Source organism: Aquarana catesbeiana, linkage group LG01, assembly GCF_042186555.1.
Source record: "Aquarana catesbeiana isolate 2022-GZ linkage group LG01, ASM4218655v1, whole genome shotgun sequence".
NCBI lineage: Eukaryota > Metazoa > Chordata > Amphibia > Anura > Ranidae > Aquarana > Aquarana catesbeiana.
The window spans coordinates 555667094-555684691 of NC_133324.1; the positions used below are offsets into that span (position 1 = coordinate 555667094).

A 17598-nucleotide genomic window follows, 5' to 3' on the forward strand; every position below is an offset into this window, starting at 1 on the left:
CAGTTTGTGACGAAACGTGCGTTGGGAGGAGTGTTGTGCTGACGTCATCGTGCTAAGTTCTTGAGAGGACGGGTGTTCGCTAGCCGGCCGGCTCTTTTGTTTATTTATTGTTATAGTGCTTATCTCACTTTTAAGCCACTGCTTTTTTGCTTTAGATTTCACTTGTTAGTGAATATTCACCTTCTGTATATTCACTTTCTAATTCTGTGTGCCATTCCTTGTATTTCCTATTCCTCATTATCTCATTCCTTATGCCATGCTGTACATTTCCTATTTTGTATTGGCTCATTCAATGCACCTGCTAGATTCAATACTCTGTGCTGTAGATTTTATATCTGATACTGACTCATTCTGGACCCTTGGCTGTACATTTTATATTCCATACCACTCTTTACTATGCTCTGTTCTGTACATTTTATACTCCACAGTACTCCATCCTATACCCTGTGCTATAGTTTTTGTTTCACATGAATCCATTCTGTATGCTTGGCAGTACAAATTATATTCCACAACATCCCATTCTGTGTGTGCATTCCCCATTTTACGTTGTCCTATTCTGTATGCAGTCCTATACATTCCCTATTCCATATTGACTCCTTCTGTACACTGTACTGGATGTTTTACATTTCTCATCACCTCATTCTTTACAGAGTGCTGTACATTCCTTGTTCCACACATCATCATTCTGTGTGCTGTGATGTACATTGTATGCACCATTCTGAACACTGTGCGGTACATGAGTCTAACAGGGGGGCATTGCACCAGTGTCATTAGGACTCTTAATCAAAAGGGGATTTATTCTTAGGAATAAAGCCCCCTTAAAGCAACCCTGCCACTAGCTTTTTCTGGGGATTCTAAGACCACCTTTTAAAAAGAAGATAAATAGCTTTCCAGCAGGACTAAAACTTTGCTGTATTGCAGATCTCTGACTGCTGCTAGTATCTGACATTTCTGGGTGTGTCTATTACCTATGGACTGTGCTTTCTTTGGCTATAGGACCCAGTAGTATAATAGACATGTGCGATTCGTTTTGTACGAATCGAAAATTCGTACGAATTTCTGTAAATTCGTACATTTGGGAGGATCCGAAATACGAATTGCTATGATTCCGAATTTTGTACTAAATACGAAATTTTGTTTATGAATTTCGGATCCATATTCCTAACGTACATTCGTAATTGTTACGAAAAGTTAACGAACCTAAAAGTTAAAAACTAAGGAAGTCAGCACAGCACAGGGATGGTGGGAGCCCCTCGTAATGATAAATTCATCATAACGAACATTCGTAATTGTCACGAAAAGTTAACAAACCTAAAAGTTAAAAACCCAGGAAGTCAGCACAGCATAGGGATGGTGGGAGCCCCTCATAATGATAAATTCATCATAACAAACATTCGTAATTGTTACGAAAAGTTAACAAACGTATTTCGTACGGAATTTCAGACACAAATTATGAAATACAAATTAATTCTAATATGAAACGCAACGAAACGAAATTAATTTATTGACGGCGCACATGTCTATAGTATAATAGGGATCCACAAGAGGAATCACGGTGTGCATAGTGGAATAAGGTATAGGACACACCCAGGAGTTTTGGAAATCAGCAGTGGCCAGAGACCTGCAATACAGTTACGTTTTAGGCCTTTTGTCTGCTAGATAGGTATTTATGTTTTTCTTTTACAAGTTGGTCTTGTCATTATTATCAGTCACACATAAAATGTACACATCATTTTTCTCTAGCCTCTAGCCCCATCCTCATAGATTCATACTTACCTCAGAATCACCACAACATCTAGCTTTTCATCATCTGCCAAGGTAACTAGGGGGTTGTAAAATAGTGTTTGTTTTTTTTTCATGTTAGGGGCCCATTAAAATTTTTTGCTATAGGGCCTTGTGATTTTCTAGTTATGACCCAGTTATCACCCACGTGACATTAGTTTTTGGTCTGCAGTTCAATAAGCAGTTAGATGTACTGCCAGACAGATCTATTAAACCTGCTGTGTAGCCAGTTTGCCTGATCACTCCAGTAATAGCTGGGTTAGGATCCCAGCACAAATATGAAGGGGTATCTCTACTGGAAGAGGGACAGTGAGCAAGCTGGCTCCTGCTTTAAAATATTTGTCTGGATCCCCATCACAGTGGGCTAGCATTTCCATAAGAAGGGCCCAAAATTCTCTAAAACATACTCTAGTAACCCAGAAGAAAAAATCTGCATTTGTTAATTTAGTCACCCCCAACTGTAGTGATATTTTGGGATGATTGCCATATTACAAGAAATGAAATACATGACTTTTATTAGTATAAATTAAAAAAAATCCCTCCATGCAGATATTGATAGACACATGGGGATTATTTACTAAAACCAGAGAGTGCTAAATCTGGTGCAGCTCTGCAAAGAAACCAATCAGGTTCCAGGTTTTATTGGCAAAGCTTTAATGAACAAGCTGAAATTAGATGCTAATTGTCTACCATGCACAGCTGCACCGGATTCTGCATGCACCAGTTTTAGTAAATCTCCTCCATAGGCTGGATCATTTTAGCTGGGGGGGTGTATGTATGTCTAGTGTGCTCTCCTGGTAAATCCTTATGCTTTTTCTCTTATTTAGCATTGCATGGCTTGTCTCCAACTATACAAACATTTGATTTATTTTGCATTAATGCATTATAAAACGTAATATCCGATTAGAACATCTCTAGTTGGGTCAGGGATTGCACATAAATTAGATTTATTACAAACCTGACCTATGTTTACTTTGAATCAGGTTTAGGTCAAAAGTATTTAACATTATATTCTTAATTACCTAGAGAATGACTGTGTATTTAAAATGAGCATAGGCTAGCATGAAACTCACATCTTTGATTAATCAGCCCCCACATATTCCTCTGCAAAAAACATATGGGAGAAGTATTAATTAAGAGGAGTTCAAAAGAGCATATCATTTCATTTGAAAATGAAGCAGCTTTGATTCATTACTCTCTTCTGCTTTGACATTAGAGTGAATAATGATGATGGTGTTTATGATTTTGTTAACTGATACAATTCAATTGTGCACATATACTGAACTCGATTATGAGGACATGGAGCAGTGTGAAATCATCCTTTGCTGCGTATAGCCTTTTTATCCATATGGATCAAACTAGGTACTGTGCAAGAATACCGTAATGTCAGAATGATATGCTGAGGGATTAAAGCTTATTTTGTAAAAAACCCCAGAATACAAGAAAATCTTTCATCACATATGTATACGTAATATGATAGAATATTTTCTTTTCGAGGAATGTGTCAGTGTGTCAGTTGTGCTTTATTTTATTTTATCAAAATTGACTTACTTAAAACAATATAGTTTCCTAGGTGGATGTTCCAGCAAATCTTTGCTTTTCAGTGCTAAACAGTATACGATACATTTTAGTGGGCCTGTTAATGGATAGCTGTCGGGATTTAATTTATTTCTTTACAAACCAGTTTAGCTGACTTTTTAGTTTGAGAATTATTTTTTCATTTCATAGTTTAAGTTGTCTTTGTAGTGCTTGTTAATCTACTACAAGCTTTCTTTGCATGTACATTTTTCTTATTTACAGTAAAAACCAATGGATCCACTCACCTTTTGCTTGAAATTCAACAAAATTTTTCTTTCAAAACAAGTAAATCCACGTTTAGGTAAAAACTGATAAATGGAAAGTCGTCTGCACAGTACTCTGATATCGAAAGCTTCAAGATATATAAAGTATGGGAGGCACATTGTTTCCTATTTAATTACATTTTACTGTTCTTGGCCACAGTTGGCTATTTAAAAAAATGTAGTAAAAATCTTAAAGTATAATCTAAAGACCAAAACTGAATGAAATGCAACTTACCAATACTCATACGTGGTGGCTGCATTCATTTTTTTAGGCTTTTTTTCTTGGCTATCACCTGAGGATCCTGCCGGTGTTAAATGACAATGCTCAGTACTGTAAATTTGGAGGAGCAGAGTTGTCACCCTAGGATAGAAATTATGTCAGTACAACAGAACATCTCCCCCTCTTCTCATCTCTATAACATGAAGGGGGGTGGGTGTTCTGTAGTTTACTCAGGTATACTGAACAAGGGCCGATAATACTGCTTGAGGTAACACTGCCGGCAGAGAGTGCAAGACACTATATTTCTGGAAGAATCAATATTTTTTTTTTGCAGTTATTAGACAGATATTATAAAATGCTCTATTTAAAAGACTCAGAGCTCACTGAGCCTGGGTTCACACTGATGTGAGTTTACAGCGGGTCTGATGCATTTAGGAACACACAGATTCGCAGGTCATGTAAAAAGCATAGTATTCCATGGCTGTGGTTCACATCTATGCGTTGCAAACTCGGTGCGAGGACATTAAAAGGGTCCTGTGCGTGTTGACTGTGAGTGTGATGCAAATTCCTATGGTGCAGTGCTAATTTTATCTTCATAGGCTTCAGTTCAACTTGCAGTAAACTCGCAGCACACAGTTCACATCTCTGCGAATTGTTCACTGTCTGCCTCCTGAAATTCGCAGTAAAATCCTGGTAAATTCACGCTAAAATCGCGGTAAATTCACACCTGTCCACCTCAAAATGCAAGGCAAATTCACACCTCACACAGGACAAAAAATGGATCAAATTTGCAGTATATCTCATCGCAGTAGTGTGAACCTGGGCTAAGAGTTAAATACTGCATGAGTATTAGCGTTAAAATAACTCATGTGGTATTTTTCTCAGAAGCAGTCAATTCACAAAAAAACACACATTAAATAATGCATGTGCATGTGCAAATAATGCAAATATTGCATGCATTAAATGTTTTGCAGTATTTAAAGCGGAGTTCTGCTTAAGAAAAAAAAAATAAAAGTCAGCAGCTACAAATACTGCAATTGCTGACTTTTAATAATCAGACATTTACCTGTCCCAGGGTCCAGCGATGCGGGGGAACAAAGCCCCACTCGTCTCCCCCTCCTCTCTGTAGGGCCGGCATAGTCACTATGGGCGCCCGGCTGTGGATTCACTGCCCCCTAGTAGTTAACCCCTTCACTGGCAGTCACATTTACACAGTAATCAATGCATTTTTAATCGCACTGATCGCTGTATAAATGTGAATGGTACCAAAATAGCACCAAAAGTGTCCGATCTGTCCGCCATAATGTTGCAGTCATGATAAAAATTGCTGATCGCCGTCATTACTAGTAAAAAAAAATTATTAATAAAAATGCCATAAAGCTATCCCCTATTTTGTAGATGCTATAACTTTTGCGCAAACCAATCAATAAACGCTTATTGCAATTTTTTTTACCAAAAATATGAAGAATACGTATCGGCCTAAACTGAGGAAAAAAAAATTTTTAATATATTTTTTGGGGATATTTATTATAGCAAAAAGTAAAAAATAATGTGTTTTTTTCAAAATTGTCGCTATTTTTTTGTTTATAGCGCAAAAAAATAAAAACCGAAGAGGTGATCAAATACCACCAAAAGAAAGCTCTACTTGTGGGGAAAAGAGGACGTCAATTTTGTTTGGGAGCCACGTCGCACGACTGCGCAATTGTCAGTTAAAACAGCGCAGTGCCGAATCGCAAAAAGCGCTCTGGTCTTTGGCCAGCCAAATGGTCCATGGCTTAAGTGATTAAAATTGTTGCCTTTTTTTCTGCTTTCCAAAGTTGATATCTAAAATGTGTTGCAGTGTTTGGCATTACCACAGTATGTTAAATGTTCTTTTATTTCAGTTGAAATGTTAGCTTTTTAAATGCCAGGCTCCCTGCTTGGTCCAGGATGCTGATATTACTAACCAGACAATTGCAAGTGATCACAATAGCCACTTGTCTCCTACTTTTATTTGGACACCTAGATGTATTTTCAAGTATAAAAAAGTGGATGACATTGTGGGGAACGCACTAGAGAAGATTTTTCCTGATTTCGGTATTTAAACCCTTCTTCAATCGCATAAAACCTTCTAATGGGAATAATTCACAAGTGGTGGATATGTTAGGATCAAGCCGATCAATGCCAAATTTACTTCATTTTTTTATTCCCTTGCTAGTTAATAACCCCCCATTATAGAGTCCCATATGAAAGAAAGCTTTTTTGATTTTCTTTAATATTTCTAATATGGCTTTTTTTTTTTTTTTGGCACAGTACCTCCTGAAAAACCAACCAATATTACCTGCTGGTCGAAGAATATGAAAGACCTTACCTGCAAGTGGGTTCCAGGTAGTGAAGGAGAAACCTACCTACACACCAACTATACCCTGAAATACAAGCTCAGGTACTGTGCAAGTGGGACAATGTAAGAAACGTGTTTACAAGTCTTATGCCCCGTACACACGGTCGGACATTCCGACAACAAGATCCTAGGATTTTTTCTGACGGATGTTGGCTCAAACTTGTCTTGCATACACACGGTCACACAAAGTTGTCGGAAAATCCGATCATTCTGAACGCGGTGACGTAAAACACGTACGTCTGGACTATAAACGGGGCAGTAGCCAATAGCTTTCATCTCTTTATTTATTCTGAGCATGCGTGGCATTTTGTGCGTTGGATTTTTGTATACACGATCGGAAATTCCGACAATGGATTTTGTTGTCGGAAAATTTTATAGCCTGCTCTCAAACTTTGTGTGTCGGAAAATCCGATGGAAAATGTGTGATGGAGCCCACACACGGTCGGAATTTCCGACAACAAGGTCCTATCACACATTTTCCGTCGGAAAATCCGACCGTGTGTACGGGGCATAAGTGTACAAAGTCAGTTGTTATTTCTTCAGCCCATATTGCTGATAGATCAGTTATGGTTACATAGTCACATAGTTAGTAAGGTTGAATAAAGACACCAGTCCATCCAGAGTGAGTGTGGGTGCGTGTCTACAATCATCCCTATTTTTTTTATTTAAGGTACCCATATAGTGCAGCCAATTCACACAACACTCTGCACATACATCGTACACCCACATCAGTCCCTACCCTCAAGGAACCCACAATCCAAGGTCCCCAACTCACATTCATATACTAGGGCCAATTTTTGAACAGAAGCCAATTAACCTACCAGCATGTCTTTGGAGTGTGGGAGGAAACCGGAGTACCTGGAGGAAACCCACGCAGGCACAGGGAGAACATGCAAACTCCAGGCAGGTAGTGTCGTGGTTGGGATTCAAACCAGCGACCCTTTTTACTGCTAGGCGAGAGTGCTAACCACTGCACCACTGTGCTGCCCAAATTTGGTTTAATTCTAAGGGCAGTACACCAGCTGTTTAAATGCATTCTCTAGAATGCACTGCGAAACAAGTATATGGAACAGTGCAATCTGTTTGCACTGAAGAGTTAAAAGAAATGTTGACACCTTTACATTGTCCTATACCAGGTCTTTTCACGCATCAGCAGAAATTGGCCTCATACTTTTTTATATCTGCCAAGCAAACTATAGCCCAGGCCTGGAAGACTCTGTTGCTTTTCTGGGAGTAAAAGCCAAAATGACTGCTCTGATTGTGGATGAGCAGATGTCTAGTATTTTTAAGGATTCGCATGCAAAATTCTTAAAAGTTTGGGCCCCTTAGATGATATACTCCTGCCCGTCTCTGCCCCCGACTAGCTATGGTCGACTGTAAACTTTGCTTGTTCAGGTCCCGCGTCCGTGGTACTCGCCCTCACCTGGGGCCTTTCTCTCTCTTTCTTTTTCTTCTTTCCCCTTTTTATTTCCCCTCTGTCTTTTTTTTCCTCTTCGTTCTTGATATGACGACTATTATATGGAGACTGATTTCCCTTAGGGGACAATACAGTGTAAATTGTGCTATTTGCCTTTCCTCTACCCTGACCCTTTTGGGTCCTGGCAACAGTTTATAGTTATGTTAATAATTCTACTTACATACGCCCCATCTTTTGTATGTGCCTGTTCAATATTGTCCCTGCGTGGGAAAACCATGGCTTGTCATACTCTCTCGAAACTTAATAAAAATATTGAAACAGAAAAGAAATGCTGACATCTAAACATTTTTTACCTTAATGCAAGGAATGCTTTAAGGTAAAAAAATGTTTAGGCTTTACAACCACTTTAAGTTTTGCTTTTATATTCTACTTAAGCAATCAAAGCTGTAAATATTTAACAAGACCTAATCAGGTAAGGAATGATTTTTTTATTTTTCCAAGATTGGTTAAGATAAACCTGGTGCAAAAGTAATAAGGCAAAAGATTTAGCAAACAACTCAAAAGATACATATATATATTTTACTTTAGAATGTATCCCTTCAGGGTCACCCAGAGCACACTGAAATGTCTCCATCACCTCATAATGGAGAATAGTCCTGCCCTCCTTTAACCGCATGCCACAATTACACTATTGGCAGACTTTGGCATTGTCAAATGGAAAGAATGCCAAAAGCATTTGTGTAACCCATCATAAAGTCCAAAAATTGTCAACCTTAATTCAAACCCAATTGAATTCTATGGGGCAGGTTGTGCAGAAATCTTAAAAATCAGTTGTGGGCATTTTTATGACTAATAGGCTACAATTTGTCAAAAGGAGGGCATTGGGAGTTGGGCACTGCCATGGAGGGCACATCCTAACACAAAGATACATTAAAAAAAATATGGTTTAGCAGGGAGAGGGTCCTCTTTTGATTTATAAATATAATTTTTTTTATTTCTCATAATGGAAACATGAATAAGAACATGGTACAAAATGAAAATAAAGTAGTATGTATAAGAGCAGTCAATATCAACAGAAGAGAAGGTCAATCCTTATTGTTTTTCAGGTGAAATATAATATATAAAATATCAAACAGAATGAGAAAGTAAACAAAAAAATCCCTAACTGGAGAATATAGTCATATAGCTAAAAAAATTCAGGCCTGTACAACATGAATGATAAGTAAGAAAGTGGGAGAAGAAAATCGCTGGTCTCTCCATCCTTCAAGCCAGGCATCTAGCACAAACATTCCACTGAAGTGAGTTGATCATATGGATTCTTTCTAGGGTAGGTCCTCCTTAAGGTGCCATAGTTCCCAAACCTTATCACAGTGCTAAAGAGTGCCATTTATATGTGCCATGAGATTCTCCATCAATTTAAGATTGTTCCTGCATGTAATTAAGTGCTACCAGACACCACTTCCAGTGAGTATTTGAGGAAAAAAGTGAAAGAAGATTTTTGGCTGTCTTAGAGGGAGCTGGTGGAGGAAGGCCCAAGAGGAAAATTTGGGGGGGGGGGGGGGGGTGTTAAAGTGAATATTACATTAAAAATTCAATTAAGAAGAGTGTGGATCGTTCCCAGAAGAGTTTAAAAAGTAGTCACTGCCAGAATATGTATTAAATAGAACCCCTCTCCCTCTTGCATCTCCAACAGTTTTCACTTATCAGAGTTTGGTATCAGTGGTAGAGTATTTTATAAAGCTTTTCCTTTTAAAGGGTGCAAAACTTTTTGCCACCTGGGACCAGATGCCCTGCCATGCTTAGAGGCATATCTATTCCTCCAGAAGTTTCTACCAATTACAGATATAGGAGTGCTACCCTGTTGTATGGAGGGAGAGGGCATTCAATATTTTGTAGATGTCTGATATCAATGGCCTCTAGGAAGGTCCCTTTCAATGAACAAGAATTGCAAAGCATGCATAATGGTTTGGCATAATATTGGATCTGAAACTATCCATACAATGCACTACTTGGGAAGTTAAACTTATCTTGGAGATTCATGAAAGAGAGCAATCTTCTAGTCGTAGCGTCTACCAGGCGTCCAAATTGAAAAAAGGCCTAAGTCTTCAAGCGAGGTCATGGATGGAGCCGGCTGTCAAGGATTTTAGGGTTGAACTAGAAGGTCAAAGAATATTGATTGTTTACAGTCCTCCAGAGGCCACACAGGAATGACATAGTGTTTTTCGAGCCTGAAGTGTCCTACAGTGGTATTTGCATTCCACAGTCGGGAATTGGGATGTACAGGCACTATCCAAAGCTTTTTTACTTCAGTCCAGCGATTGTAGGCTTACAAGGTAGACCAGGAGGCTATAGCTCACAGATGTGTTGCCTGATAAAATGTTATCATGTTTGGGAAGGCTAGACCACTTTCATACCAAGAAGCAAACAGAAAGGTTTTAGTGACTTTATGTCTTTTATAGTCCCATGTGAAATTTAGTAAATCTACTTGTTTCTTTAAATGTGCAGTGGGAATGGGTTTAGGTACCTTTTCGCAAAGGTAAAGAAGCTTTGGAACGAAGTTCATTTAGATAATAATGTATATTGTAGATCAGCATCTGACTGTGAATTTGTGCCACATCCAAAATTATTTATACATAACAGCAAAGGGGGTCCCCTAGTGGTGGACTTTTCAGGCACATGTAGCAATCATAAAAGAGGTATACTTGGTACAAATGTATTTATTGAATTAACATAATAAAATATGACAACTGTAACATCTATTGTTAGGAATGTAAATCCATCAGTATTACAATCGTGTATATACAGAGTTTTGAAGCAGTACTTTTTCATCCGACACGTTTCGGAGTCAATTAAACTCCTTCCCCAGGGGTAGTGTACGCTTTAAATAGTTCTGTGTTAAAGAAGATGTATTGAAAAGATAATAATCACCATCTGAGTATCCATCAATAAAGCATTTCATAATGTAATTTTCATATTTGATACACTTACATTAAACACTGTATTGGCTGACTTGACATTCCATAAAATTTGTGATTAAAAACAGCAACAGTGACAAAGTCTGTCTGCCCAGTATGCTCTTGATTCCAATATGAACAAACATCTATGTGTTGGAGATGATGTAAGCAGGTAGAAGTGGTTTTTTTTGCTCCACGAAGAGTATATATATGTTGTTCTCTTCAAAAAAAAGGAAAAGAAAAGCTCAAGAAATGTGGGCGTAAACTAAATGCTTGAGGCTCCACTGAGGCCGAGAAGCAAATCCTGCAAAAAATGTGATAACATAAATATATAGTAGGAGGTCCTATATTAATATAGTAAGGAAGTTGGTTTGGAAAATTAAGTTCATACCTGAAGGTGGCTCAAAAGTTGATGTTCATAGGTATATATATTGATATCTAGAGAGGTAGTAGATAAGATAGGGTATTCAATTAGTTGTCTATTTAGATTGCAAATATTATTTTAAATTATTATGTCCTTACGCTAAAGGGTTGCTTAAAGAGAAATAATATAGATACTGTGATATTAGGTGGACAGATGGTACTAGATTTGCTTGACAGAGACACACCTGTCACATGTACAGTGTATATAGTGAGGCTAGGTCTAAAGTATAGTAGTCATCATATAGTTAATCCTGTATGGGGTTAATCTAGCAAGTTGACTGGGAGTCAACAAAGAAGTCCCAGACAGAGCTAAATATAGATGTGATTGGCATATTTAGGGTAGAGATTGCATAACCAATAGGTAGTGCTTGTTCATTTATAAAAATGCAGATTCAAGGATTAGTTTCTCCAAGTGCTACATGAATAGAGAAGTATACAGGAATTATTATGGTTGTATAGCCTCCAAATAGAACTAATGAGTTTTTTAGTTAGGAGTTGATTGTAATGCATAGGATGTTTAAGAGCATATAGCTATCAGTCTAGTGTGAACTCAATCAAGCAAAAAGAGTCCCAGTTATAGCCACAATAAATAGAAGTAAAGTTGGCCAGCTTAGGTTGGTATCATAGTTGGTGAATAAAAGTAGTTTAACTTACATGACATGAGAGTGAATCGGATCAAGTAGCTGTTCAGGCCGGTAATATCCCGCAGTGTGTGGAGGATGTCCGGCATGGGAATCAGCTGGTTTAAGAAGCCTCTTTCTTCCAATCAGCTGTTGATATCTGATTACAACAGCTGATTTGAGTAGGAGGGAGAGGAGGCAGGTGCAAGCCATGTATGGCCCCCTGAGAGGTGTGGTCGCCATCGCGTCCCTGGCGCGCATATGCGAGCCCATACGTCGGGACATTAACACGCCCACTCCACCCACCGACACAGAGAGCTTCCCTGGCGGGCTGCGCATGTCTGCCAGAGTCGCAACATGGAGGCCAGTCTATGATGGATATAGACTGTAGTCTCGCATAGTGCCGCCGTGGGTTTTGTAACCCGGGCGGCTTTTTGTGCCGGGCGAGCGTCAAGTAATTGTAATAGTGTGATGTTAAAAAACATCCACTAAGGCATGAAAGTACAAGTGTAGTAATGATTTGTGTGATATTCTGGGAGCAAGAGAACACTGGTAACAGGCAAGGTCTCACAGGCATAAATGACATGTTGGGACTTTCGTTATATATTTAGAAAATACATGCTTCAACATATCAAAAAGTTGTATGGGGTCCAATTCATCATATACATCAAAAGACAAAGTTAATGGATCAACGGAATTTCTTGCATAGGGAAATAAAAAAAACATTTTCTTATTGGATACATATCAAGAGTGTAGATAGACAGAGTCCAGCTCTTCGGACTAATTGTTATAGGATGGGCAGGAAGGGGAGGTTAATGGCGGGATCAACAGAAATGTTTTTGAGAAATAGTGTTAAACAACATTTTCCTATTCGTTATATATTTGGAAAATACATGCTTCAACGTATCAAAAAAGTTGTATGGGATCCAAATCATCATATACATCAAAAGACAAAGTTGATGGCAGGATCAACAGAATTTCTTGCATAGGAAAATAGTAAAAAAACATTTTCTTATTGGATACATATCAAAAATGTAGATAGACAGAGAGTCCAGGTCTTCGGACTAATTATTATAAGATAGGCAGAAAGGGGAGGTTAATGGTAGGATCAACAGAAATTTTTTTTGAGAAATAGTGGTAAACAACATTTTCCTATTCGATATCAAAGAGTGCAAATGGGCAGAGAGAGTCCAGATCATAGAATTAATTAGTATGGCATAGGCATATTGCAAAAAGTAAAAATAAATAATGAGTAAAGGTACTTAAGCAGCTTTCACTTATATAACATATCAAGTGCTATATATTCTATGATACCAAAAAATGTGATAACACATCCGTGTATAAATATATATATAGTGATATGTGCTCCTATGTCCACATGCATATCTGAGAGGTACATAAATTAAACATAGCATGTTATATTCATTGTTTATCATGCCATATACAAGTACAATAATAGGATAGTGTAATGCTAGTATAGTAATACCCTAGGATGGTAATAATTAGTAGAAAAACATTATTGTCCTATTTGTTCCAGTCTCAGAAGCTAAGGATAGATAGATGTAACTGGACTGCCCGCGTCCGAATCCCAGAGTTTAGACGAATCTCAATATTATTGTTCCCTACCCACTGAGGAGAAACCCTCAAGAAATGGCTTGAACCATATTGTTTCATTTAAGCCCGGAGGTTGGTTGGCCTTTAATCTATATATCCAGCTTGATTCCATCTGTAATAGGCTCTTGTTCCAGTCTCCCCCTCTGGGACTCGGATGCACGCGGTCCAGAATGAGAAATCTTATTTTTGGGAACTTTCCGTTGTGTACTAATGTGGTATGTCTCCCAAGGGGGAGATCGGGGTCGCAGGTTTTCATATATTTTATCTGCCTATACGCTCTTCTCCAAAATTCCACCTTTGTTTTACCAATATAGAAGCATGTGCATTCACATAGAAGCATATATATCACCCCATGGGTTCTACAGTTGTCAAAATGTTTAGGGTAAAACGTTTGACCGTTGGGGAGGGTGGGATTTTTCTGTGCGAGCATGTATTGACAATAATTGCATGCTCCACATTTGAAAGTGCCTCTATATTTGAGATTTGTTTGATTCCCCTTTATATTCACTAGTGGTGATTCTGTCCCTTAGGGCTCTTTCACACGGGACGGATCCATGATGATCCGCCCCGTGAACATCCGCTTGCTCAGCGGGGATCGCTCCGCCGATCCCCGCTGAGCAGGCAGATGACAGGTCCGTCGCTGCACACTGTGAAGCAACGGACCTGTCAGAGCGCTGCTCTCCTCTATGGGGGATCAGATGATGACGGACCGTAGAGTCCGTCTTCACCCGATCCGATCCGAAATCGGATGGAAAAGTAGGTTTTTCCTCCGTTACACTTTTTCGGATCGAAGCGGGTCGGATGTCAGCGGACATGTCACCGCTGACATCCGATGCTAGAGGTCTTTGGAGGGTCCATTCAGGTCCGCCTAAAAAACTGACAGGCGAACCTGAACAGATCGTTCGTGTGAAAGAGGCCTTAGAGATGTAGCTTGTTTAAAAGTGAAATGAGGCTTGGGCGGTACAAATGGTCCCAGTGCTGGATCGCTTTGCAGCATGTGCCAGTATTTTTCTATGATGTTTTTGACTTGTTTTTGCTAGTATATTTTGTGATAATTCTGATGGTATTGGCATCGTTTTGGTTTTTGGATTTCTCTGAATAGAGTAATTCCATCCTTGATCTTAAAGAGGCTTTTTTAAACGATCGTTTCAATGACGCATGCGAGTATCCTCATTGTAACAGTCGCTCACGTAGTTTGTTTGATTCAATTTTAAAAATATTATCATCCGAACAGTTTCATCTTATTCTAAGATACTGGCTGAAAGGGATAGAATCCATGAGGGGTTTAGGGTGGAAGCTGGTAGCGTGTAGGATGGCATTGCTTGCGGTTGGTTTCCTATATAGCCTGCTCAAAATTGCTCCCCCCTCTCCTCTGTATGCTTCTACATCTAAGAAAGTGACACGTTGTGTGTCAAAAGACATGGTGAAGTTTAAGTTAAAATCATTGCGATTCATCCTCAAGAGGCATTGCTGGAGTAGGTCAGCTAGTCCATCCCAGATGATGAATATATCATCGATGTACCGGTACCACCCAAGAATGAAGTCCATGTACATCGATAGACATCGATAGAGCCTCATCACCAAGGAACATGGTTTCCCACTCCCCCAGGTACAGGTTGGCATACGATGGGGCACAGCATGTCCCCATCGCAACCCCCTGCACCTGGAGGTAGTGGGAGCCATTGAACGTGAAGTCCGTCGGCCCTTCTTGTTTGTGGTAAAGTTTTTTTAAAATCAATTTTCGAATAAAAAGTTGGAGATCTTTGTATATTTCAAACTTGTCTATGTCTTGGTTTGGGCAGAAATTTAGGCCTTTTTTGAGGATCGCTATTTCATCTTGAGACAGTTTATACGAAGAAAGATTGATTATGTTTAGTTCAGTTGCGTTTTGTTCATTGGTGGTTTGGGTGACAGTTAAAGTGCTATCTGTGTGTATGTGTTTAAATTGGATTGTGTGGGTTGAACACCCATGAGGATCTTCTCTAAAAAAGAAGGGTTATTAGGGATGGTGTCCAATGAGTTAGTAGTTGAGGTGTTGAGTTGAGGGATAAGCTCCCTTCTTTAAAGTGTGAGTATTAGCTTGTGTATTGGAGGTTTTTGACTCGTGCATTGATATGGAGGGGTTTGTTTTCTTAGGGATATCCAGGGTTAGTTTTTTCGCTTGTTGTCCTTCAATGGGGTCACCGTGATGCATACGTTTTGTGCTCTGTCCTGTTTTCAATTTGTGAGTGGTTTGGGAGGGGGGTTGGGGCAAGTTGGAGGTTGTTTGTAGGGAAGTGGATTGTTGTCCCTAATGATAATTATTTTTGTTATAATTTGATGTATTTTGGGTCCATTTATATGCTTTGCCATCCTGAAGGCATTTCTATCTCGAATAAATTTCTGCCCTTTCTTCATGTGTATATCTTTATTAAATGCTTCTAGATGTGTTTTCAATCTATCTTCTTTGTTTGTAATGGGTCTCTGGCTTTTAAGTTGTTGAAGTTTGTTACATAAGTTTACTATATCTGCATCCAGGCTGTTGGATCTTTTTCTATATTCATCTATTAAAATTTCCATTAGGCTCTGTGAGCATTCACGCAATGCCTTTTCTCATTTGTCTTTGAATTCCGAGTCCAGACCTTCAAGGGTAGGGAAGATCTGGACTCGCAATCCCATGGGATTTATGTCTTCTTTGATATAGTCTTGAAAGGATCTGACATGCCAATATAACAAAGATTTTTTCTCCAGAGTTTTAGAAAGTCTGGAGAAGACTGAAGAGATTTCTGAATCTATAGATTCCTTATCTCCAAAGTCTTTTAAATATCCCTCCATGAGGGTTTCCCAATTGTCACCCGAGAAATTTGTCATGTTGCTTTAGGTTAGAAAAACTTAGTTTAGGTGAACCGTATTTTGTATTTACGCTTCTAAAAACTATTTTTAATTATAAAAGATATGTATGTATTTATTGTACACAGGTAGCTGCTGATCAAAGGCAGGGGGCGGTATTTTCTACCAAATAATCTATAATGTATATTGTAGATCAGCATCTGACTGTGAATTTGTGCCACATTCAAAAATTATTTATACATAACAGCAAAGGGGGTCGGCCTCAGTGGAGCCTCAAGCATTTAGTTTACGCCCACATTTCTTGGGCTTTTCTTTTCTTCTTTTTAAAGAGAATAACATATATATATACTCTTGGTGGAGCAAAAAAACCCACTTCTACCTGCTTACATCATCTCCAACACATAGATGTTTGTTCATATTGGAATCAAGAGCATACTGGGCAGACAAACTTTGTCACTGTCGCTGTTTTTAATCACAAATTTTATGGAATGTCAAGTCAGCCAATACAGTGTTTAATGTAAGTGTATCAAATATGAAAATTACATTATGAAATGCTTTATTAATGGATAATCAGATATTGATTATTATCTTTTCAATATATCTTCTTTAACACAGAACTATTTAAAGCGTGCACTACCCCTGAGGAAGGAGTTTAATTGACTCCGAAACGCGTTGGGTGAAAAAGTACTGCTTCAAAACTCTGTATATACACGATTGTAATACTGATGGATTTACATTCCTAACATTCCTAAAAATTTACATTTCTTGAGGAATGGGGTCTTTGTGGAGAAATACAGTAATGAGTTTGACCATCTATGGTAAGGGTCCTCCATTTTATGGGACTTTTAGGTTAACATAGAAAAAAATACCAATTCTCTCAATGATATTCTTGGTATTCTTTTTCCTCCATTACAAACTACAAATAGCCAGTTGTTAAGGAGAGGGCAGCCAACGCTTCTTTAACAACCGATGAGTCATCAGCTGTCAACGGGGTTCCCCATTAACAGCTGAAGTAAAAAAATTGGAGTGGGGTTCCCCTCAAAATCCATATCAGACCAGAATTTGCCAGCAATTCTTTTTTTTACATTCAGCTGTCAGCGGAGAATCCCACTGACAGCTGATGACACGTCGGTTGTTAAAGATGCGGCAGCTGCCTGCTCCTTAACAACCGGCTGATCAAAATTTGTTAAGGAGAAGAAGCTCATGAAAACTGCATGCAAAAACACATCCAGAAAAATTTGAAAAATTGTCTAGCTTCAGGACAGTATGTGAGTACTGCAGATGGAAAGAACTTTGGATCTTTTTTAACATATCTGCTGCCTTGTGGCCTGCAGCATATCAGTCGTGTTAAAAATTACAGTCATTTGGGTAACAAATGCACAAGAAAACATAAGACTTTGCACCATAGAGCTCATGGGGAGCAGCACCTCAGAGGAACAAGTTGGCAAGAAAACACATATTCAACTAATTCCTAAAGGGTGCATTACAGTCACTTTTTTCAGAGTGCTGCACCACATG

General features: G+C 38.7%; 1 protein-coding gene across 4 annotated transcripts in view; it reads left to right on the forward strand.

Annotated features, from left to right (window-relative positions):
- CRLF1 (cytokine receptor like factor 1) overlaps window positions 1-17598 on the forward strand; it is a 240440-nt gene that overhangs the window by 125119 nt on the left and 97723 nt on the right. For all 4 annotated transcript variants that reach the window (XR_012235660.1, XM_073595878.1, XM_073595987.1 and 1 more), the window contains exon 3: window positions 6136-6265. Coding sequence is in view for 3 of the 4 variants with exons in the window: in XM_073595878.1 (XP_073451979.1) it covers window positions 6136-6265 (130 nt within the window). In the remaining variant the exon portion in view is untranslated. The remainder of the gene's footprint in view (window positions 1-6135; window positions 6266-17598) is intronic.